Raw genomic sequence first — 24,065 nt, forward strand, 5'->3', positions numbered from 1 at the left:
TGGAGCTAGACAAATCTTGTCTCGCACAAGACAAGGAAGGGTGTGGGCAGGGCTCCACAGACGTAGGGAAGCCAGGCCTCAAAGGTTCAGGTATTGGGCACGGGGCTTACATCTACACCTACACCTGCATAAATACTCCGCACGCCACTGTACGGTGTGTGGTGGAGGGTAGCCTGCACTACACTACTAGTTATATTCCTTTCCTGTTTCACTCGCAAATAGAGCGAGGGAAAAAGACTGTCTACATGCCTCCATATGAGCCCTAATTTCTCATATCATGTCTTCATGGTCCTTATGTGCAATGTAGGCTGGAGCAGCAGATCTGTTTGGCAGTCAGCTTCAAATGCTGGTTTTCTAAATTTTCTCAACAGTGTTTCTCAATAAGAATGTCACCTTCCCTCCAGGGCTTCCCATTTGAGTTCTTGAAGCACTTCCATAACACTTACAAGTTGTTTGAACTTACCAGTAACAACTCTAGCAGCCCATGTCTGGATTTCTGCAATGTTTTCCTTCAATGAAGCCTGGTATTGATCCCAAACATTCAAACACTACTTAAGAACAGATCACACAAGGTACTACATGTCATATCCTTTCCTAAAGTTCAATTGATAAACCAACATTGACCGTTTGCCTTCCCTGCCACAATTCTGACATGCTCGTTCCATTTCATATCACTCTGCAATGTTATGCCAGGATATTTAAAAAAATTGACTGTGTCATGCAGAACACTAGAAATACTGTATCCAAACATTACAGGTTTTTTTCTTCCTACTCATCTGCATTACTAACATTTTTCCACATTTGGAGCTAGCTGCCATTCATCACACTAATTTTGTCTAAGTCATCTTGTATCTCCCTACAGTCACTCAGCTTTGACACATCACTTCACACCACAGCATCACCAGCAAAAACTGCACATTGCTACCCAACCTGTCACACTTCCTTGGGGCACTCCCGACAATACCATTGTCTCTGTTGAACATTCATGGTCAAGGACAACATACAGTGTACTATTGCTTAAGAAGTCTCCAAGCCATTCACTTATCTATGAACTTATCCCATATGCTAGTATCTTCATTAATAGGCCACAATGGTGCACCATTTCAAACACCCTCTGGAAATCTAGAAATATGGCACCTGCACGTTGCCTCTCATCCTTAGTTCACTGTATATCATACGAGAAAAGGGCAAGCCAAGTTTGACATGAGAAATGCTTTCTAAAACCATGCTGATTCGTGGAAATAAGCTTCTCAGTCTCACAGAGTTTATTATATTCGAACTGAGAATATATTCAAGAGTTTGCAGCAAACCAAAGTTAGGGATATTGGTCTGTTCTTTTACTCTTTTTATATACTAGAGTCATCTGTACATTTTTCTATTCACTTGGGACTTTGTGCTGGGTGAGAGATTCACGATAAATACAGGCTAGGTAACGGGCTGATGCCATAAAGTACTCTTCGTAAAACTGGATTAGGATTCCATTGAGACCTGGTGATTTATTTGCTTTCAAACCTTTCAGTTGTTTCTCTACACCATGGATGCTTATTACTATGTTGTCCATAAGGGAGTCAGTCTGATGGTCAAATGACGATATATTTCTATGACGCTCCTGTGAGAACGATTTCTTGAACATAAAATTAAAAACTTCAGCTTTTGTTTTACTATTTCAACTACCACAGCAGACTGGTCAACAAGGGACTGAATGGAAGCCTTAGAACTGCTTAGCGATCTAACATAGGACCACAATTTTTTCAGGTTCTTTGCCAGATCTTTTGCAAAGGTGTGATTGTGGTAGCTGGTAGTTGAATGCTTCATGGACAGATCTTTTCACAGACACACAAATATTTAAAAACCTTGGCTTGTTGTCATTTGTGCCTTCTCTTTCTGAAGTGTTCAAATGTGTGTGAAATCTTATGGGACTTAACTGCTAAGGTCATCAGTCCCTAAGCTTACACACTACTTAACCTAAATTATCCTAAGGGGAAAAAAACAAAAAAAAAATCCACACACACACACACACACACACACACACACACACACACACACCCAAGGGAGGACTCGAACCTCCGCCGGGACCTTTCTCTTCTGAACCGAGAGTGCAACAGCCTCTGCTTCCTCAGCATCTGACGAATTTCGTTTAAACCATGGTGGATCTTTTCCATCCTTTATCCACTTACCGGTAACAAATCTAGCAGCTCGTCACTGAATTGCTGCAATGTCTTCCTTCAACTCAGTCTGTTACAGATCCCAAACCTAACTCTCCAGACCACGACTTACAATCTGCTAAACCTTTGCCCATAATTTTCTCTACGTCCATCTTACCGGAGCTAAGTGATGTCAGTTCACTGTCCAACTGAGATGTTAACAGCTTATCTTCTGTATCTAGCATGAACCCACTCGTAGCCTTCTTGATTGATTTACTAACTTTCGTAATCATAGTTGCAATAATGACATTATGATTGCTAATCCCTGTTACTATAATGACACTGTCAATAACGTACAGCCTATTTGCACCTAGAACGTCTAAGATATTTCTATTGTGCGCGGACTATTGAGCTAGCTGCTCAAAACAGTTTTAAGTAAACATGTTCATATGTATTTCACCTGACTGACCATCTGTAACCCCTGCAATGAATCCATAAGACATCCCAGTCTATACTCACTTCCAACTAGTATCGCAGGATCTGGGTATTTACCCACTATTGACTGTTGACTTTCTTGAATGATTCTAGAACTGTCACAGCAGAATCAGGTGGCCAGTAAAAACATCCAACAACTACTCTGGTATCACCTACATCTGTTATACACAACCTGATAACTTCACTGACACACTCAAATTCGACCTCAATAAAGAAAATATTTTTGTCAACTGCAATGAACGCTCTTCCTCCTATGGCCGGTGATCTGTCTTTGAGATATACATTCCATGACTAACATTACCTCATAAAATTTAATTGTTGTGGATATAACGTATCAACCTTAGAAAGAAGGATACAGATTACACGATGATGATAAGAAAGGAAAAACGTTAATGAGTGGGAAAATGGATATTATGACAGCCATCTGGAATCAAAGGACATTTAAAAGACCTGGCAAATTGCATGAAACTAGAGAAGAAATGAACAAGTCTACAGTGAAAATGGTTCCACTGGAAGAAATATAATGGGAAGAACTTGGAATGGCTGAACTGGGGAAACATTTTTTGATGCATAATGAAATGGATACAGAGCAACATGGTATTGCTTACCTATATGAATGTCCACATAGGCTAATGTGATTAATTTCAAAGCAGTTAGTGATAATTTGTGTTCATTGAGATTTAAGGCACAATTTTTTCAGGAATATGAGGAGGATGCATTTCACTCAAAACTAAAGTAGGAAATCAACGAAGTTCAAAGGCAACATATGAAAATGTCCTTGCAGATCTGAATGCAAAAATAGGGAAAGAAGAAGTACATATTTACAGTGCACTTTTACCTGGCTCCCCCTGTGATCATCAGTGCAAGTCAGCTGACTTGATGCGGCTCTGAAATGTTTACATTCTCTGCTAACCTTAGCAACATAACACTATTGTTTTCGATGTATTCTGTGCAGAATTCAGTCCAACTTTCTAAGAATTATTTTTCATTTACTCCTCTTGGTGAAAAAGTGGTGAAATTCTGACTTCAGTCGATGATTTTAATAAAAAGGTAATTAGAGAAACAATCTAAGAATTTTATACCTGTAAGAAGAATGTACTAACCATAAGCAGATTGCTGCCTGTACTTAGAAATAAAATCAACTGGAAATGGATTTGTACCTCATTGACAAAATTAAGGAAGTCTATGGGCTTTAAGTGGAAGGTCCAAAATAAGAGACTTTTATTAATAGAACACCCAGACACAGTGTTCTGGTGGTCTTGCTTTGTTGTTGAAATGAGAAATATCAGAGAATCAGGGACAGAAATTTTCTAAAGATTTCTTGAACTCACTGCAAACAGTTGCCTTTTGTTTTGTTCTTCAATTCTTTTATTATTACATTACCAGTTTCGAACCACCAAGCGATTCATTATCAGAAGGTACATATTTATTGTTTGTCTGCACTAGTGTGGAAGTAATGTAGCAAGATGTATAAACAAAACGTAAGTCTCGGAGTGTGGCAAGAATCATTCACATTATGCGATAGATTTTTTTTGTTTTACTTACAGTTATTAGTATCCGTTGGTTGGATCTTTGTGTACACAGTATTCTGGAAAAACCTAATAAATTTTCTATCTTGACAAGACCTAGGTAGACAATAAAATAACCTATGGCAAATGCTGACAGAGTCAAGGGGTGGTGGGTATCCAAGTGTGGGGAAGTGCCTGAAGGAGGCTCATTGTAGGAAGCGGTTTCTAAAGAAAGCACAGCTCCAGTTCTGGGCCAGATCCTTGCAGGGGGACTAACTTATGCAATGAGTTCCGTGAATTTTGACAAACGTTATGAGGAGAAGGTTCTTGCAAATCTAACTTCATAGTCTGTCACTATTTTCCATAATGCAGTATATCATTGTAGACAGTCAATAAACCACAGACCAAATATGACACTGGTCAAGTGGCCGCAAACTAAAGGGTCTGATGTGATGACAGCATGCGGAAGGAGGACCTGTACACGTTAATTCTCCAAAACTGGCCCTCCGAAAAATTACATGTGATGAACAAACTGGGTGCAAATAAAGGCCGCAAATTCAGTCTGCCACTGTAAAATTGCAATCTGAATATAATTGAGTTTGCATGGGCCAAATTAAAATACAATTCAGAGAACAAAATACAACAAGGGAGACATCTGCTAGAAACCTATTAAATCTCGCTGACACTGCCTATCAGCCTATCACCAGCAAAGATTTGGAATCTTCCTCCAAAAGGTGCAAGAGGATTATTGGACGTGTATGGTGTTAAGCAAATTGCTGTTGACAATGCTGATATTAACATGAGTCCAGGCAGCACCACTGAATCTGATGACTCACGGATGGACTCAACCACAGACAACTGCAGTGGAAACAACTCTCAGTTTCATAAATTTTTCTTGTACCTAGTCATTATTTACATTTTTCAGAAGTATACATATTTCATAGTACAAGTTTCTGTTTTCAGTTAGTCAAACATTAAGGTGATGCTTAATTTTGTGTCCTTTTGTCATGAATTAACCCATTAGACATTTCTTTCTTTTATAAGGTGTAGCTGTAAGCTGGCTGGGAGAAAGAGGTGAGACGGCCCAACAGCCAATGCGCTATGAGCTGAATGCAAGCTTCTGCTCTCAGCATTCTCTGATCAGGGGCCAAGCAAAAGTATGCGATCAGCAGAAACACAATAGGAAAAGAAAGCCTCCATGAAGTCAGTAATGGTAATGGGCTAAGGCTGACACACTTCACCAGCTGGAAGAAGTTGATTGTATGAGCAAAAAGCACATGGCAGATGGAATCACCAGATGGAGTTATGAGAAGCCAAACAGAGCATGTAACTGCAGATAAACTGCCTGCACCAGACTTTATGGAAGTTAGTAGCGGTAGAGTGGTGGATGAACACACAGATCATACCTAGTGTGGATCATAGACAGACAGATGAGAGCTCTGGCCAGAAACAGAAAAAGATGGTGAAAAGAAAGTTTTCAAATTAAAGAAAATCAGGAAGAATACAAGAAGATATTAGAAGAGGTTATTGAGACAAGAAAGAACACCAGGAAGAAAGGGGATGTGCAGCATAAATGTGAGATACTGAAACAGCCATTAGTGTAGTCATGGAGGAAGTGCTGGGGAGGGTAAAATGCAGATGAATAATTAAATGGATTGCTCAGGAGTCCTCATTGGTAAGCCAAGAGAGAAATGAAGCGAGACAATGAATACTGCTATGAAAGCATGACTACCACCACACAACTACAGAGGGAAGAGTAAAAGAGTGGACAAGTTACATTGGGTGAAGAAAAGGCAGTATGAAAGGGGATGATAGAGCAGTTGGATAAAATGAGACACAATAATGAGATATGGAAGTTAAATGAAAGATATGGAGAACTGAAGAGAGGATTCCAACAGAGAGGTCTTTTATAAGGATAAAGATGGAAAACTAATTCGACATAAAAGCATGGCTTTGGAAAGAATATGTTACTGAATTGCTCAATGGAAATGCTTGGAGGTAATGGGTGGAGTTAATAGAGAGGAAACCTAAGGTGAGGAAGAGAAGGAACCACATTTGGAACTGGAAGTAGAATTAAATTTGGATGAGTAGGATGACAAACCACCAGACTGAAGCTTAAAGAATAATAAAGCAATAGCACAAAGAGAGCATAGAGACTGAATTATTAAAATTTGGGGGAAAGAAGATAGAGGCTGGTGTTAATGAATTAATTAAAGAAATGTGGATGACAGGTGAAATGCCTAAGGATTGGAATGAGGGAATAATCTGCCCATTACATAATGAATGTGGGAAGTAAGAGTGCAACAACAACTGCGAGATTACTCTCTTGGATACAATGTACAAGATGTTTACTACGAGTTTATCAGCTAGACTATAATGTGTGGGTGGGGGTAGGGGGAGGAAGGATATTTGGAGATTGCCACTCTTGTTTTAGGAGATATGGATCCACAATAGACCATAATGTTTTAATGAGATAAGTGTTTTTATAAATACCACAAGCAACTGCATCAGTTGTACACTGAATTTAAACAAGCATATGACAGCCTACACATAAATAAGATTCTCCAAAAATGAAGGCTTTTACAATACCACTAAAATTAGTGAGGCTGATGGAAATGACAATGGAAGTAGCAGTTTGCAAGGTCAGAATTAAAAAAAAGGAGTTGTCAGAAGAGTTTCATGTAACGAGGAGGCTGTGGCAAGGAGACGTGATCTCTAAGTTATTCTTCAAATAAGCACTAGAGCCTCCCCCCATGAACCATGGACCTTGCCGTTGGTGGGGAGGCTTGCGTGCCTCAGCGATACAGATAGCCGTACCGTAGGTTCAACCACAACGGAGGGGTATCTGCTGAGAGGCCAGACAAACGTGTGGTTCCTGAAGAGGGGCAGCAGCCTTTTCAGTAGTTGCAGGGGCTACAGTCTGGATGATTGACTGATCTGGCCTTGCAACATTAACCAAAACGGCCTTGCTGTGCTGGTACTGCGAACGGCTGAAAGCAAGGGGAAACTACAGCCGTAATTTTTCCCGAGGACATGCAGCTTTACTGTATGATTAAATGATGATGGCATCCTCTTGGGTAAAATATTCCGGAGGTAAAATAGTACCCCAATCGGATCTCCGGGCGGGGACTACTCAGGAGGATGTCGTTATCAGGAGAAAGAAAACTGGCGTTCTATGGATCGGAGCGTGGAATGTCAGATCCCTTAATCGGGCAGGTAGGTTAGAAAATTTAAAAAGGGAAATGGATAGGTTAAAGTTAGATATAGTGGGAATTATTGAAGTTCGGTGGCAGGAGGAACAAAACTTCTGGTCAGGTGACTACAGGGTTATAAACACAAAATCAAATAGGGGTAATGCAGGAGTAGGTTTAATAATGAATAGGAAAATAGGAATGCAGGTAAGCTACTACAAACAGCATAGTGAACACATTATTGTGGCCAAGATAGATACGAAGCCCACACCTACTACTGTAGTACAAGTTTATATGCCAACTAGCTCTGCAGATGACGAAGAAATGGATGAAATGTATGATCAAATCAAAGAAATTATTCAGATAGTGAAGGGAGACGAAAATTTAATAGTTGTGGGTGACTGGAATTCGGTAGTAGGAAAAGGGAGAGAAGGAAACATAGTAGGTGAATATGGACTGGGGCAAAGAAATGAAAGAAGAAGCCGCCTGGTAGAATTTTGCACAGAGCACAACTTAATCATAGGTAACACTTGGTTCAGGAATCATAAAAGAAGGCTGTATACATGGAAGAAGCCTGGAGATACTGACAGGTTTCAGACAGATTATATAATGGTAAGACAGAGATTTAGAAACCAGGTTTTAAATTGTAAGACATTTCCAGGGGCAGATGTGGACTCTGACCACAATCTATTGGTTATGACCTGTAGATTAAAACTGAAGAAACTGCAAAAAGGTGAAAATTTAAGGAGATGGAACCTGGATAAACTGAAAGAACTAGAGGTTGTACAGAGTTTCAGGGAGATCATAATCGAACAATTGTCAGGAATGGGGGAAGGAAATACAGTAGAAGAAGTATGGGTAGCTCTGAGGGATGAAGTAGTGAAGGCAGCAGAGGATCAAGTAGGTAAAAAGACGAGGGCCAGTAAAAATCCTTGGGTAACAGAAGAAATATTGAATTTAATTGATGAAAGGAGAAAAAATAAAAATGCAATAAATGAAGCAGGCAAAAAGGAATACAAACGTCTCAAAAATAAGATCGACAGGAAGTGCAAAATGGCTACGCAGGGATGGCTAGAGGACAAATGTAAGGATGTAGAGACTTATCTCACTAGGGTAAGATAGATACTGCCTACAGGAAAATTAAAGAAACATTTGGAGATAAGAGAACCACTTGTATGAACATCAAGAGCTCAGATGGAAACCCAGTTCTAAGGAACGAAGGGAAAGCAGAAAGGTGGAAGGAGTATATAGAGGGTCTATACAAGGGTGATGTACTTGAGTACAATATTATGGAAATGGAAGAGGATGTAGATGGAGATGAAATGGGAGATACGATACTGCGTGAAGAGTTTGACAGAGCACTGAAAGACATGAGTCGAAACAAGGCCCCTGGAGTAGACAACATTCCATTGGAACTACTGACGGCCTTGGGAGAGCCAGTCCTGACAAACTCTACCATCTAGTGAGCAAGATGTACGAGACAGGTGAAATACCCTCAGACTTCAAGAAGAACATAATAATTCCAATCCCAAAGAAAGCAGGTGTTGACAGATGTGAAAATTACCGAACTATCAGTTTAATAAGTCACAGCTGCAAAATACTAACGCGAATTCTTTACAGACGAATGGAAAAACTAGTAGAATCCGACCTCGGGGAAGAGGTGGTGCTACAGAAGAATGCTGAAGATTAGATGGGTACATCACATAACTAATGAGAAAGTATTGAAAAAGATTGGGGAGAAGAGATGTTTGTGGCACAACTTGACCAGAAGAAGGGATCGGTTGGTAGGACATGTTCTGAGGCATCAAGGGATCACCAATTTAGTATTGGAGGGCAGCGTGGAGGGTAAAAATTGTAGAGGGAGACCAAGAGATGACTACACTACGCAGCTTCAGAAGGATGTAGGTTGCAGTGGGTACTGGGAGATGAAGCTGCTTGCACAGGATAGAGGAGCATGGAGAGCTGCATCAAACCAGTCTCAGGACTGAAGACCACAACAACAATAACAAGCACTAGAGAAGATAATTCTGCAAATGTCAACAGACCCAGGGGAACAACATTTTGTGGGCTGGTCTAGGTGGTGGCATATGGTCATGATGTAGCATTAACTGCAAGGAATGTCATAGCTCTGAAGATAATTACAATGACATTACAAAAGACACGGGATAATGATGTGCACATATACAGATGGTGGTAGTATTGCATACACAAGGTATAAAAGGACAGCACACTGATGGAGCTGTTATTTATACTCAGTGATTCATTTGAAAAGGTTTCAAATGTGATTACCCACACAAAGGGAATTAACAGACACTGACTGCAGAATGGTATTCGGAGCTAGATACATGGGGCATTCCATTTCAGAAAACCTTAGGGAATTCCATATTCCGAGATCCACAGTGTCATGAGTATGCTGAGAATACCACATTTCAAGCATTACCTCTCACCATTGACAAAGCAGTGACTGACGGCTTTCACTTAACAACCGAGAGCAGCGGTGCTTGTGAAAAGTAGTCAGTATTGAAAGACAAGTACCACTGTGTGAAATAACTGCAGAAATCTATATGGAACATAGAATGAATGTATTCATTAGGACAGTGCAGCAAAATGTGGTGTTAATGGGCTGTGGCAGTAGACGACTGGTAAGAGCGTCTTTGCTAATAATTTTATATCGCCTGCAGTGCCTGTCCTGGGATCATGACCACATCAGTCGTATCCAAGACAACTGGAAAACTGTGGCCTGGTCAGTTGAGTCCCGATTTCAGTTGGTAAGAGCTAATGGTAGGGTTCAAGTGTGGCACAAATCCAACAAAGCCATGGACCCAGGTTGTCAGCAAGGCACTGTGCAAGCTGGTCACGTCTCCACAATAGAGTGGGCTGTGTTTACACAGAATGGACTGGGTGCTCTGGTCCAACTGAACCAATTGTTGACTGAAAATGGTTATGTTCAGCAACTTGGAGACTATTTGTAGCTATTCATGGATTTCATGTTTCCAAAAAATGATGTAATTTTTATGGATGACAATGGGCAATGCCACAATTGTCTGGCATTGGTCTGAAGAACAATCTGGACAGTGCTCATACACAAAATCATGCACTAGCAACTCTTTCACAATTATGGACAGCCATAGAGGCAGAATGGCTCAATATTACAGCAGGGGACTTCAGATGACTTGTTGAGTCCATGCCATGTTGAATGGCTTGACTATCCTGGGCAAAAGGGAATCTGACATGATATTGGGCAGTATCTCTTGACTTCTGACACCTCAGGGTATGGTGCATTAGTTGGAGCAGCATAGAACTTAGGACTGGAAATGAATAAAGATAAAAGGAAGTGCATGAAGATTCTGCTAGGGATAGGGAAGAGGTTTCATTAAAATAAATGAGAAACAATATCAAAGAATGGAGGAGTTTAAATATCTAGGTTTGATAACAACAGAAGAAAAGACGACAGCACTACAAATTCAAGTAAGGTTAGCATGAAAACTGATACGATCATACCTCGCAAAACATATTCAAGTCCAGAAAAGTTAGTAGGAATATGAAAATCAAAATGTATTTGACTGCATTAAGACCTACTGTAATGTATGGATTACAAGGCTGGATGATAACCATAAAGGAAGGAGGCTGGTTATCGAGATGGGAAAGGAGATTGTGAGACATATATTTAGGGCAGTAAGCAAGGAAAAAAGCTTGAGAAAAGGACAAACGCAGAACTACAGACACCATTTGGACAGGTGAATATTGTGAAAATCAAGCAAGGAAGAATACAACAGGCTTGTCACATAAAGAGAAGGCAAGAAACTCGAAAGTGTTTATACGAAAGCCCGAGGGGAGATGGAGAAGAGCAAGATCCAAGAAAAGGTGGCTGGAAGATATGGAAAAGGACCTCAAAGCAATGGGAGTCAGGAACTGGGGAAGGAAAACAATGGACAGAGAAAAATAGATACAGGTGACAGAAGAGATCGAGGTTTTACTAGGACTGCAGTGCCAACCACTAAATCAATTGGACAGATTTGGCCTACTGAATCTGAAGTGGGGTGTTACGCAGAAGAGTTATTCTGAAATTCTGCCATATCTGATCAAGAATGAATATTTTTAGTCACCACTAATGTAGAAGAAATAAAAACTTTGAGGTTTGCTGATGACATTGTAATTCTGTCAGTGACAGCAAAGGACTTGGAAGAGCAGTTGAACGGAATGGACAGTGTCTTGAAAGGAGGATATAAGATGAACAACAACAAAAGCAAAATGAGGATAATGGAATGTAGTCGAATTAAGTCGGGTGATGCTGAGGGAATTAGATTAGGAAATGAGAAACTTAACATAGTAAAGGAGTTTTGCTATTTGGGGAGCAAAATAACTGATGATGGTCAAAGTAGAGGATATACAATGTAGGACGGCAATGGCAAGAAAAACATTTCTAAAGAAGAGAAATTTATGAACATAGATTAAAGATTTAAGTGTTAGGAAGTCATTTCTGAAAGTATTTTTATGGAGTGTAGCCATGTATGGAAGTGAAACATGGACGATAGTTTGGACAAGAAGAGAGTAAAAGCTTTCAAAATGTGGCGCTACAGAAGAATACTGAAGATTAGATGGGCAGATCACATAACTAATGAGGAGGTATTGAAGAGGATTGGGGAGAAGAGGCGTTTGTGGCACAACTTGGGAAAAAGAAGGGACCGGTTAGTAGGACATGTTATGAGGCATCAAGGGATCACGAATTTAGCACTGGAGGGCAGCGTGGAGGGTAAAAATCGTAGACGGAGACCAAGAGATGAATACACTATGCAGATTCAGAAGGATGTAGGTTGCAGTAAGTACTGGGAGATGATGAAGCTTGCACAGGATAGGGTAGCATGGAGAGCTACATCAAACCAGTCTCAGGACTCAAGACGACGACGACGACGACGACGATGACGACAACAACAACAACAACAAATAATGAACTGCATATATCAGCAATATTTCAATGGCCGACTTTCAATGCTTTGTTTACACTATCTTTGTATAATTCTCTGAATTGTTAATGTATCATCCAAGATGTTTTCATGTTGTATACCTTTCTTGCTTGTTATATCTCTACCTTAAGTAGCACCATGCCTCCAGGAACTCTCAATACTTTATCACACTGTTGAGATCAGGCATATATTATAATTTTCTCATCTGAAACACCCATATGTCTCTACCAGCAATTGTTAACATCATCGGATGCACTGTCTGACACTCAAAAGCTCATTAGCTAGCTCCTTGTCATCCTTCACCTCTTCTCACTCACTCATGTTCATTGCCATTATGAGAGGAAAATATTCAGAAATATTCTTATCTTTATAGAGACTTATTTTCATTATAAAATTGTCTGTTTAGACAACAGATGTTCATCTAAAAGAAATGTAAAAGCTAACATGGTAGTTTCTGCAAAAATGTTTTGACACTTTATGTATAACAAAAAAGAAATGAAATATTGCAATGTAAAACACTACCATCACACCACCAGGAATAAAAAATAACCAAAGTAAGGTATACAAGTGAAAATTGATAAAACCAAATAAATCAATCACTAAAACAAAAGTCAAATGGAGTAAAATTATGACCATCTCATTTATTTATGGGAATAATTTTGAAAATTCCAAGCAACGCACACTACTTAAGTGCATCAGTTACAGCCACGACCACTGCACTAATTACCTGCTGGGTGCCTGTCTCACAGCCATTACATAAGCAGAATCAGTTTGGTGTTCAGAATGTCACACACAGTGGTGCGTGTAGCTTGTGTGATTTGTACTGCTGTTCGATTTGTTTAATTACTGTTGTATCTGCAGCCAAGATGCCTAAATCCTAAATGATCACTGGGAAAACATATGAAATTCTTTAACAGTTGAAGCTAATAGTTCTTTAGCCTTTTTTACACCTGAAAAATAGCCTGGCAAAACAGCAAAAACTGTGAACTTTATGAAAATTATTACAAATATACAACTCAGTTTTCGACCACATGTCCCAACTAGTGATTATGGGAGGGGAGTGGTAAAGAAAGTATGGTAATGTGTATGACGTAACTGTATATTATGGCAGAGCTGTTTTCAAGATTTTCTGAATGAAGACGCAAATTTGTTCACTTACGAATATTTCTCATTTAGTGTCTCACAAACTTAACACCTATGCACCCATACTGTGAAGCTATCAAGCTTTCATTCTTTTTGTGTGCTGTCAGTGACTCAATGCTTTCATATTCAGTGTGTGGCATTCTACACTCATAAATTATTTGTAGGGCATTTTAAGTTACAGAACACAGACTTGAGACTGGAGAAAGCAAGTAACATGTAAGAAACTTAATCTGTAATCACCAGTCATAACCATATTTCACTATGAGGCCACTACAGAAAACTTTGCATCATTTATGGCACTGTCTGTTTACTTACTAAAGCAAATTGATGAAAGCATGAGTTTCACTTGTTCTCTATTCAGAGGTCCCACTAAGACAGTCAGTACATGTATGAACTTTACGCCATACACAGACACGTCTACATCCTGATGACACTCATGAGACGACTGGAGCAGTGTTTTCAAAAAGCAACAGAGTGGACATTTTGAAAGACATGAATGATGCACTTGAGGGCATTGTTCGAGGAAACTATAGCCGAAAACCTTGATGTGGAAGACTTGGTAATGAACAAGAATATTGAATTAACATTTAAAAAGAAAATACAAAATTATGAGTGAATTGTTTTGGGAGCCTGATAATTAAGTGACTTAAGTGAGATCGCTAGCAAAAATTTGCATTAGAATTGGAATTTTACGACTGAAATGTCGCACATTTTTGCATGTAAAAATCCTAGATTCAGTTATTATATTATTAATTAGGGACATACATCTATGCATACATTATACATTAACTTTTGAACTGGCACAATACCTTAAGTTCCTTTGGCTTTTTGCAAGATAACTTGAATAGGTCATCAGAAGCTAATTTCACTCTTCTCAATTTGAAATCTACAGACGGACCAACTTCTTCCACTTCAACTCGTGGAATTCTTGTTCCAGACTTTTTCAATAATATCCTGCAACAAAAGTTGTGTTCGTTTACTGTGCTCTGTGGCTGTCATGTTGATAAGAGAACTAACACTCAATACAATTACTTTTTAAATTTTGAATAATATTTCTGGAATTAGAACATAATAAATATATCATGAATAATAAAGTTAGATACTTTGAAACATTATAAATCAACATTATAACACACACAAAGAAGTGCTGCATTATACATTAAATAAAATGTGAAGTGTAAAAACAAATCCAAATTAGAAGTTAACAAATACCTACCTATAACTTCTAAAGTAGAGCTTATCTTCAACAGCTGTAAACATTATAACATGTTCTAGGCCTTGCAAACGGATTGCTTCTACATTTTCCCTGTGGAAAAGATCAACCAGCAGATTCTTTATTCTTCTGAACTCATAATTATGCTCGAAGAGCTCTCCCACAAATAAGATACATGGTTTGATACCCAGCATTGGTTTCACAGTTTTAAAATCGTGGATACCTTTGAATGAATCAATGCCCAATTCAACCATGTCCAAAAGATGACGATCATACATGCGACCTGAAAATTTCAGATATGGAAACATACATCCAAACTGATGCTCTTCATGACAGTTCCACTTAAGAAGATAAGAGAAAAGAAATGTTTGCAATTAGCGTAAGATTTGTATCCAGTTTTTATAGAAGGCACCCTGGCCAAAAAATAGAAAAATCATCTTTGTTTTCCTGTCAAGCAAATTTTTGGGGAATAAATTATATATGGTTGCCAGTGATCAGTTGTTTTGATATCGACTTTAGTTATTTCATGACAGGAAAAATCATTTAAGGAATACAGGATGGTAAAAATGTGGTATGGAAAAGAAAAATATCTAAGATCTTATCCAAAGCCTACCTACCACTGTCTTGCCCAGAATATCTGTTTCATTGTGCATGTAAAAAACGATTTACTTCTTGATGACAGAATGAAGGAATATCACCATCGTCATTAGAGATGAGCATTAGAACTTTTGGAAAAAGTAAAGTTGTCATGGATTGTTTAAACAACTATGTCTACATTCACTGTAAGTGATTTAGGGAAATAATGGAAAATCTTTATTGGTAAGGCACGGCGAGTGTTTGAACTCTGTATCTTCTGAATAAGAGTCTAGTCTTGACCACAGTGCTATTGCCCAGAGTGTGGCCTTTTCATGTGGAATTGACTGTATATTATTCATTCTGGTTTCATCTTTTGTATTCAGACTTCAAATCAGATGTTTTCACTGTTTGGAGGACAATATTCAACATCATGCTAATATTACTGAACAGTGATAAACAATGCAAATCTTTATGGCCATGATGGCTGCCAATCCCTACTCCATCTTGTGGCCTATATATCTTTTTTTCTGCTGCCATTTCACAGGAAATTTTATTTACAGAAGGAATATTTTTATGACATTTGTTCCTAAAATACACACTACCAACCTGACAATGATGACAACTGTATGATGAGGTTATTAATGTTCTTATATTAATATTGAATATCAATTGTATTAATAAATGTGGCAATGGAAAGAAAGTCCTTGGTGGAATATTAACAGTAATAGTAGTAGGCTTCTAAGGGGTCTGAGGCTCCTGTGCCAATCTCACATGATTTCTCCACATGCTCCTGTCTTATGCTGCCTCTTACCAGTTATTTATTCCCAATCTTTCACATTGCAATCAATTCCATTGTGCCAAATACTCCTGGGTCTCCCCCTTGGTCTTTTGCCATATGGCTTCTCCCTGAATATTCTTAACACAATTTTATCTTCTTTCATTCTCATCATTTGTCCAGCCCACTGCAGTCTTCTAGCATTTATTATGTTTACTATCGTTGGTTATTGCGATAGCTCGTGGATTTCTATGTTGTGTCTTCTCTTCCAGCATTGTGATTCATTGTCATTATACGGACAAAAGATTTTTCTATAAACTTTATTCTCAAATACTTGTAAATGGTGGCGTTCTGTTTTCATTAGCTCCATGCTTCTGCCCCACAGATTAGAACTAGTCTGATGATTGTGTTTTATAACTTTCTTTTAGTTTTCCTAGTCAGCAGTTTGGGCCCTACGAGGTTTTGTATTGCGTAATAGGCTCGGTAGGCATTTTGCAGTCTCGCTTTTATTTCCACCTGTCTCTTATTTTGTTCAACTGTTCAACATGCTCGAATTTGTGTCCACCAACTATTAGATGTGATTGGTTATCCCACTGATCTCTACATCTTTGAACTATCATGTATTTTGTTTTCTTGTCTTTTCTTTCACGCCAAGTCTTTATGCTTCTGTTGCAAGCTCCACAAATCATTGCTTAATCTCTATTGCACTGTTTCCACTGAGCACTATGTGGTCTGCATATGCTAACACATTAATTTTGCTTTCTTGGAGGATCCCAGCAGGTAGCAGTTTGAGTTTCCTCACAACTTTTTCTAAAGCTATATTGAAGAGAAGGGGGGCATCTCCTTGTCTTAACCCAATTTTATTTTTAAAATGGTCAGACTTTAATCCATACAGTAAAACCCTGCTTGTATTTCCATAAATGCATACTTTGCAGAGGTTTATCAATTTAATTGAGAAACCAAATTCAGCCATCATATTCCACAAGCTTTGTCTATAGATGGAGTCAAACTTTCATGAAATCGATGAATAGATAATGTATTTTTTGTTTATATCCCCAAACTTTTTCATTTATTGATTTGAGTGCAAATATGTTGTCAGTGGTGGATCTGTTTTTATGGAAGCCATTTTGATAACCCCTAATTATATTTTCTGCATATGGTTTTAAGTGGCATAGCAATAAACAAGATATGATTTTATAACCTATATTGACTAATGATATTCCTCTATAGTTTCTGAGATCTTCCCTATCTCCATTTCTAGGTACTCTGTTTTCTGGATTACCTGTATCAGATGAAATAAACGTCTGTGCAATGCTTCTCCTCCATATTTTAGTATCTCAGCTGGGATGCTGTCACTGCCAGTTGCTTTACCATTTTTTAGGTGTTTCATATGTAAATAATGGAAGGAGAAAAAGTAACAGCTCACTGTACATCTGAGGCACTAAGTTGTCAACAGGCACATTATCAAGACAGAGAACAATGCAACTGTGCTGATAATGACTAGTCAGTTTGTGAATAGATGTCTTTTATGAAACTCCATAGCTTAAAGATGATAAAAAAAGTTTCTGTGAATTCTAAAATGGTGTAATCAGAGATATTTTAAAACTTATCATGACATGAAAATATAAGAAAAGAAGATTAAGAGTTTTCAACTTGTTGTGAAACTGGTCATCATCTAGAAATTATTATATACATTGACTGTTTTCAGTGGGACAATCCATGACTGCTCTTCTTGCTGCAAATGGAATTTATAAGCCACCTGGTCATACTGTGATAACAACCAGCAAGAAAATGAGTTCCGTGTCTTTGGATAAGAAGAACAAACTGACAAACTTAATACACAAAAGATTTGTGTCAAAACAGATTAACGAGCTCTTAAGAACTTCACAGAGACAAAACAATTCCTTAGGAAGACAATACTGGAAAAAGGTAACATATATAATATAATTAGGAAGACACATAATATTTCTTTACTTTTCAGTAAAGCTTCTTTGCTGCTATACTATCTAGATGTTGTTTTACTTATTTTTAATTTAAATGAAATGTTACATTAACTGAAGCAATGGGCAAAGGTGGATACTTAGCCTTTCATGCAGCATCTCATAGACACCTCTATGGGTATCTACTTAAAACGCAAATAAATAAAATACAATAAAATGGCAAAGTCATGGTTATGTATGATAATCTACCAACTTATCAATTGTTCACTTTGATTTGATTCTCATGAAAGTGCAGATTAAACAGGTTGCAATTAACACAAAAAAATTACCAATCGACCACAGGATTTTCAAGAGTAACTGTAAAACAGTATGAATGTAGAAAAGAAATCCTCAACAAGGTCAATCACTCATAAAACAAGCACAATACAATAACCGTATTTAACTTGTTACAATGTGAATTTCTTCACACTTGCAGGATTCAGAAACAAAATATAAATAAATATATAGTAACAGGCCGAATAAATTTTTTATTATGTACATTCCAAACCAGAGTTTTAATGGCCAGTGACATAATTGCGCCAAACAGATGCCACTCTTTTACCTTTGTCACCCAAACTGGAGAAAAGTCTTAATCTGTAACAGTGTGATTTATGATTCTCTTTTCAAACTATCACAAATGATGATGTGAATTAAAAGTAGAAGGCCAGACTACTGATAATTATTATATATTTATGGGCAGAATTATTTGCTATCTCGATATTATGTGTGTTTTTGTTTTGTTTTGCAAAGGTATCATGAATACAATATGTTAAATTATGTGAATTCTCATTGAAAAAAAAAAAAAGTTCTAGAATAAATATGAGTCAATAAGGAACTTAAATGATGATAACCACTTGAGGAATTGCTGTGTTACATTGGCCACAAAAGAAGTACAATGCATTTAGAATGGTAGTATTGATAATGATTAATTTCATTTATACTCACTGTTACAACAAGCACTGTCACATAAATTTCATTTTAAACTGAAGTACATATTGCTGCAGAGCTTTTGTTTGTATTCTATGAGAAGAATGTTACTGGAAATAAAACACCTTTTAAAGTAGGTTTTATTCTCTGTGTGTGTGTGTGTGTGTGTGTCACATTTAAGAAAAGAAAAGCAATTCAGATCAAAGAGGAAAAAAGAAGATGCTGTTAACTCTGTACCAAGGAGGAGAATATGTGGACGAAAAAAAAAGAGAGGGACCCTTCATTCAGAGGAGGGCTACAGTCAGTGACTTTTTCCTTCTGTCCAACACCTGAATGTGAAAGAAAAAACTGAATGGCCTTCCTTTACTTTTATATTTATTTTCTCCATGTCATTTCCTTCTGCTGAAGAAGATACTTTTAAATATCGGGGTTTGTTTGTGTGATTATCGGTCTTCCACCTATTCCAGTTTCTCATAATTAAATTGTAAATTTTACTTTCCCTGGGCAGCCCTGTATGCATATTTATATAGGTATCTTTTGTGGTAAGAGGCAGAATTGCCACAGGTTCTTCCTTCCTCTTGGTACTTTAGTGACAGATAAAATGAGTTAAGCCCATTTTTTAATTATGTTTCATTAGCACAAATATGTGCTCACACCAATTCTGAACACAACACTAAGTGACAAGTCCAATGATCCATTTTACTTTCCCCAAATATTATTATTTGATACAAATTAGCACGCATACAAACCTAACACTAAATTATTAGGTCTCTTCTTATTATGTGAGCCAAACACAAAAAGATTTGTGTTATACTTTCTTGCAAAATCTTCAACAGTAACAATGTTTTCAAATGGCAGGATATCGTGCTTCTTACTTAACATAACTGCTTGAGGTTTTTTCATTGCATACTGAAACCAGAAAATAACAATTAAATAACAAACATATAACAAAAACAATTAGAAAATGAAAATCTAAAATAATGATACTTTTGTGGGCAGTTAATTTTGGTATCTTCTTAGGGGATTAATTCTATCTTTATTATTAAATGAAAGTCTGTTTACTTGTTTGTTTGACAAATGTGTTTGGCAGCCCCGAAGAAGATACCAGTATTTTATGAATAATGAATACCAGATTGTACATAAAATGATACTTAGTTTTGCTGATACAGTAATTTGACTTTCCAGGTTTTTATTTCACAATTTCAGTTGCTTTTCCAATGGACACCACTATGTTTCTGAGCAACGAAGAATTTTCTTATAATTGAAAACCAACTGCTGTAAATAAAAACAAATAAAAGATACCAGTAAACTTGGTTCTTACCTTGTGCCTTTAGCACCTGGATGTGAGAGTAATTGGTGTGAGTCTCTTGGAAATCTCCAATGCATTTATTCATGAAAACTATCTACTGAGCATCTAACACATGAATGCCTGAATTCTATCGTTCACCTTATTTCAAATGTCATGGAAAAGTATCAGAAAGAGTCCAGCTACTGCATAGAACTCACTACATTTTGTGCAGAAAATAAACTTAACCTCCAAGGTATTGTTAGCCAAGCTTTTATTCTCTGCTTTCACAGAAAACGGGCAAGCAGCAGCTAGAATGCAAAAGAAGTCTCCTGTGGAGTAACAACACTGTGGAAAGAGGAGCAGATCAGGACAAAACCTGCCTGACTCATATGGTGCTCCTAACAAAAGATGGTTGTTTGGTTTAAAGGACGGGGGGAGGGGGGGGAGGCAGGGACCATAATACGAGGTCATCGGTCCCTTGTTCCTGGTAAAATAATCATACAAAGGAAAGAAGAAAAGAAAGGAGATGTACAGCAGAATAACAGGAGAATGGAACAACCAGAAGAATGACAGGAGGACAACCAACACTACTATGGACAAAACAGGAAAAGAAACAGGTAGAAGGGATAAAAACAAGAGAGCAGATGACTGTATCTGGCTGACCATGAGAATAAAAAGGAAAAGCCAGCCACTATGCGACATATTAAAACATCCAGCCTAAAAGCATTGGAGTGGAGAACACAAAGGAACAAAGAGCATGCGCGGAAACTTATACAGAATGATAGAACCCACCATCACGTATAAAATGTAAAACTAAATTAGCTGATGAGGCATTGTCAGCTAAAATTAAAGGCAACGAGTCTGGTAATGGAAGAGTCTGTCACAGGGCAGCAAAAGGACAGCTCACCAAGATATGGGCCACTGTCAGTTGGGAGCCGCACCAACACTGAGGTGGGTCATCACGGCGCATGAGGTAGCCATGTGTCACCCAAGCGTGGCCAATGCGGAGCCAACAGAGAACCACAGAGTCCCTGTGAGAGGCCCGCATGGAGGTCTTTCACGCGGCCTACGTGTGTTCAATGGAGGTGTACGTGAATGGACCTCAAGTACAGGTGGTAAAGGCAAGGATTCCAGTTCGGAAAGAAGGGATCGGACACGAACTGTAATTGGAAGTCCTGACCTGGGCTGCCGATGCGTGAGGTGAACAGCCATAGGTGGGAAGAGGAGACATTAATTTGGATGTGCAGGAGAACTATAAATATGTGCAACGTAACTGGCCAGCAGTTGTACATGCCTAACCTGCAATGGAGGTACTCCGGCCTCCATCAGGATGCTGGTCACCGGACACTTCCTAAAAGCTCCTGTCGCTAGGCAAACGCCACAGTGGTGCACTGGGTTGAGTAAACGCAATGCTGAGGGTGCTGCCGAACCATAAACCAGACTTCCATAGTCAAGGCTAATTGAACAAGGGCTCTGTAGAGCTGCAGTAGCGTAGAGTGATCTGCATCCCAGTTGGTGTTGCTCAGACAGCAGAGGGCATTGAGGTGCTGCCAGCACTTCCGCTTAAGCTCACGAAGGTAAAGTAGCCAAGTCAATCTGGCCTCGAAAACCAGTCCTAACAATCGATGTCTCCAACACAGTGAGTGGATCATCATTAAGGTAAAGTTCTGGTTCCAGATGAACAGACAATGCCGACAGAAGTACATAACACACAACTTTGCAGCTGCAAACTGGAAGCCATGGGCTAGGGCCCATGACTGTGCCTTGTAGATGACTCCCTGTAGGTGCCACTCAGCAACACCAGTACTGGTGGAGCAGCACAAAATGCAGAAGTTGTCTGCTTACAGATAGGGCGAGACGGATAGGGTGAGACGGATGGCCCTACAGCTGCTGCTAGACCATTAATGGCAACTAAAAATAGAGATACAATCAATACAGTGCCCTGCAGGACACCATTCTCATGGATATGGATGGAACTATGTGAGGCACCAACTTGGAGAAGGAAAGTATGAAGTGATGGGAAATTCTGGATAAAAATCGGGAGCAGGCCTCAGAGACCCCACTTGTACAATGTGGCAAGGATATGATGTCGCCAGGTCGTGTCTAACACTTTTCATAAATAAAAAAAAGATGGTAACCAGGTGTTGGCGTCTGGAAAAAGCTGTTCAGATGACTGACTCGAGGGACACAAGATCATCAGTGGTAGAGTGACCCTAGCGGAAACCACCCTGACATGGAGCTAGTAGGCCACATGACTCCAATACCCAGCTTACAAAAGAACATTAGTGAGGCTGATAGATTGATAGCTATCCACATCAACTGGGTTTTTACTGGGTGTGAGCACCGGATTGATGGTGCTCTCCCACTACTGTGATGGAAAGACGCCACCACACCAGATCCAGTTGACGATGACAAGGAGATGTCACTTGTAGTCAGATGAGCGATATTTAATCATCTGACTGTGGATCCGATCTGGCCCAGGAGCAGTAGAGCAATGTGCAAGGGCACAGTTGAGCTCCCACTCTGTAAACAGGGCAGTATAGGATTCACTGTGGCGTGTAGTGAACGAGACAACTTTCCCTTCCAGCTGCCATCTGAGAGTGCGAATGGTTGGGGGGTAATTCTCCAATGCAGAGGCTCGAGCATAGTGCTCAGCAATCATGATTGTGTCGGTAGATAACATGCCATTTATGTTAACACTGGGAACATCTGTTGGGGTCTGGTACCCGAAAACTCATTTGATCCTTGCCCAGAATTGGGAAGGTGAAGTATGTAACCCAATGGTCGAGATGTATCTCTCCCAACATTCCTGCTTCTGTCGTTTGATAAATTGGCGAACGCGGGCACAGAGCCGTTTAAAGGCTATGAGGTGCTCCAGGGAAGGGTGCTGCTTATGCCACTGTAAAGCTCACTGACGCTCCGAAATTGCTTCAGTGACTTCTGGCGACCACTAACAGACTGCCTTTCGCCAGAGGTACCCTACAGAGCGAGGGATCACGGTTTCTGCCGGAGAAAGGATAGTTGTAGTCACCTGCTCAACCATCACATCGATGTTCCTGTGTGGGGGAGATTCAACGATTACAGCAGAAGTGAAAGCTTCCCAGTCCGCCTTGTTTAAAGCCCCTATGGGCAGGTGTCTGTGTGCCTGACGCTGGGGCAGTAACTGGAAGCTAAGAAAAGAAATAGAATGTTTCAGGCATTTATGATATCATGCCAAAATAGGAACACAAATGAGAAGAGCTCAGCCATATACAAGTTGTTCTGTAATGACTTTGCAACATTTTACATTTACTAACCAGGTATCTGCATGCATGAATGTCCACTGGAAAACTGTGGATAACTATGAGCTCTACCACTCCGTCATAAAAATGGTGCACACCAAAGCATCAAAGATTTCAACAGCTGCTACAGTATCTTTTCCATGATAATCTTCCCCTGAGACACAGGCTCCTATGAGCTATGCACTTGGGACTGTTCCTCCAGAAGAATCTCTGTAGCTACAATCTCTGTGGCCTAAATCTCCTCTCATCTTTTCATCTCCTGTCATTTTTCACCCAATTTCACTGCTGTCCACGTTCCTTCTGCTTCCTCATCTCTCTCTCTCTCTCTCTCTCTCTCTCTCTCTCTCTCTCTCTCTCTCTCTCATACACTCCACATTCTTCATTTTGTCTTTAATATTTAATTTTACTCTAATTTTGCTACTGCTGCTGATAGCCACCTGTTTCTGACTACCATTACCTTCCTAGCCTTTCATGACAATCATTTTACTCCTTCCCACCCCTTTCATTCACTTACCACACCTCGACCCCCCCTAAGTGGGACAAACATGTAAGCTTCATCAATAACAAATTAAGTACTACCC

The 24,065-nt window shown here is 39.1% G+C and overlaps 1 protein-coding gene across 1 annotated transcript in view; it reads right to left on the reverse strand.

Moving 5' to 3' along the window:
* LOC126281898 (ribosome production factor 2 homolog) overlaps positions 1–24,065 on the reverse strand; it is a 51,580-nt gene that overhangs the window by 3,544 nt on the left and 23,971 nt on the right. Inside the window, exons 3-5 of the mRNA XM_049981220.1 lie at positions 19,665–19,824; positions 14,662–14,941; positions 14,255–14,399 (exon numbers count right to left, since the gene is read on the reverse strand). Of these exons, the coding sequence (XP_049837177.1) occupies positions 14,255–14,399; positions 14,662–14,941; positions 19,665–19,824 (585 nt within the window). The remainder of the gene's footprint in view (positions 1–14,254; positions 14,400–14,661; positions 14,942–19,664; positions 19,825–24,065) is intronic.

Source organism: Schistocerca gregaria, chromosome 7, assembly GCF_023897955.1.
Source record: "Schistocerca gregaria isolate iqSchGreg1 chromosome 7, iqSchGreg1.2, whole genome shotgun sequence".
NCBI lineage: Eukaryota > Metazoa > Arthropoda > Insecta > Orthoptera > Acrididae > Schistocerca > Schistocerca gregaria.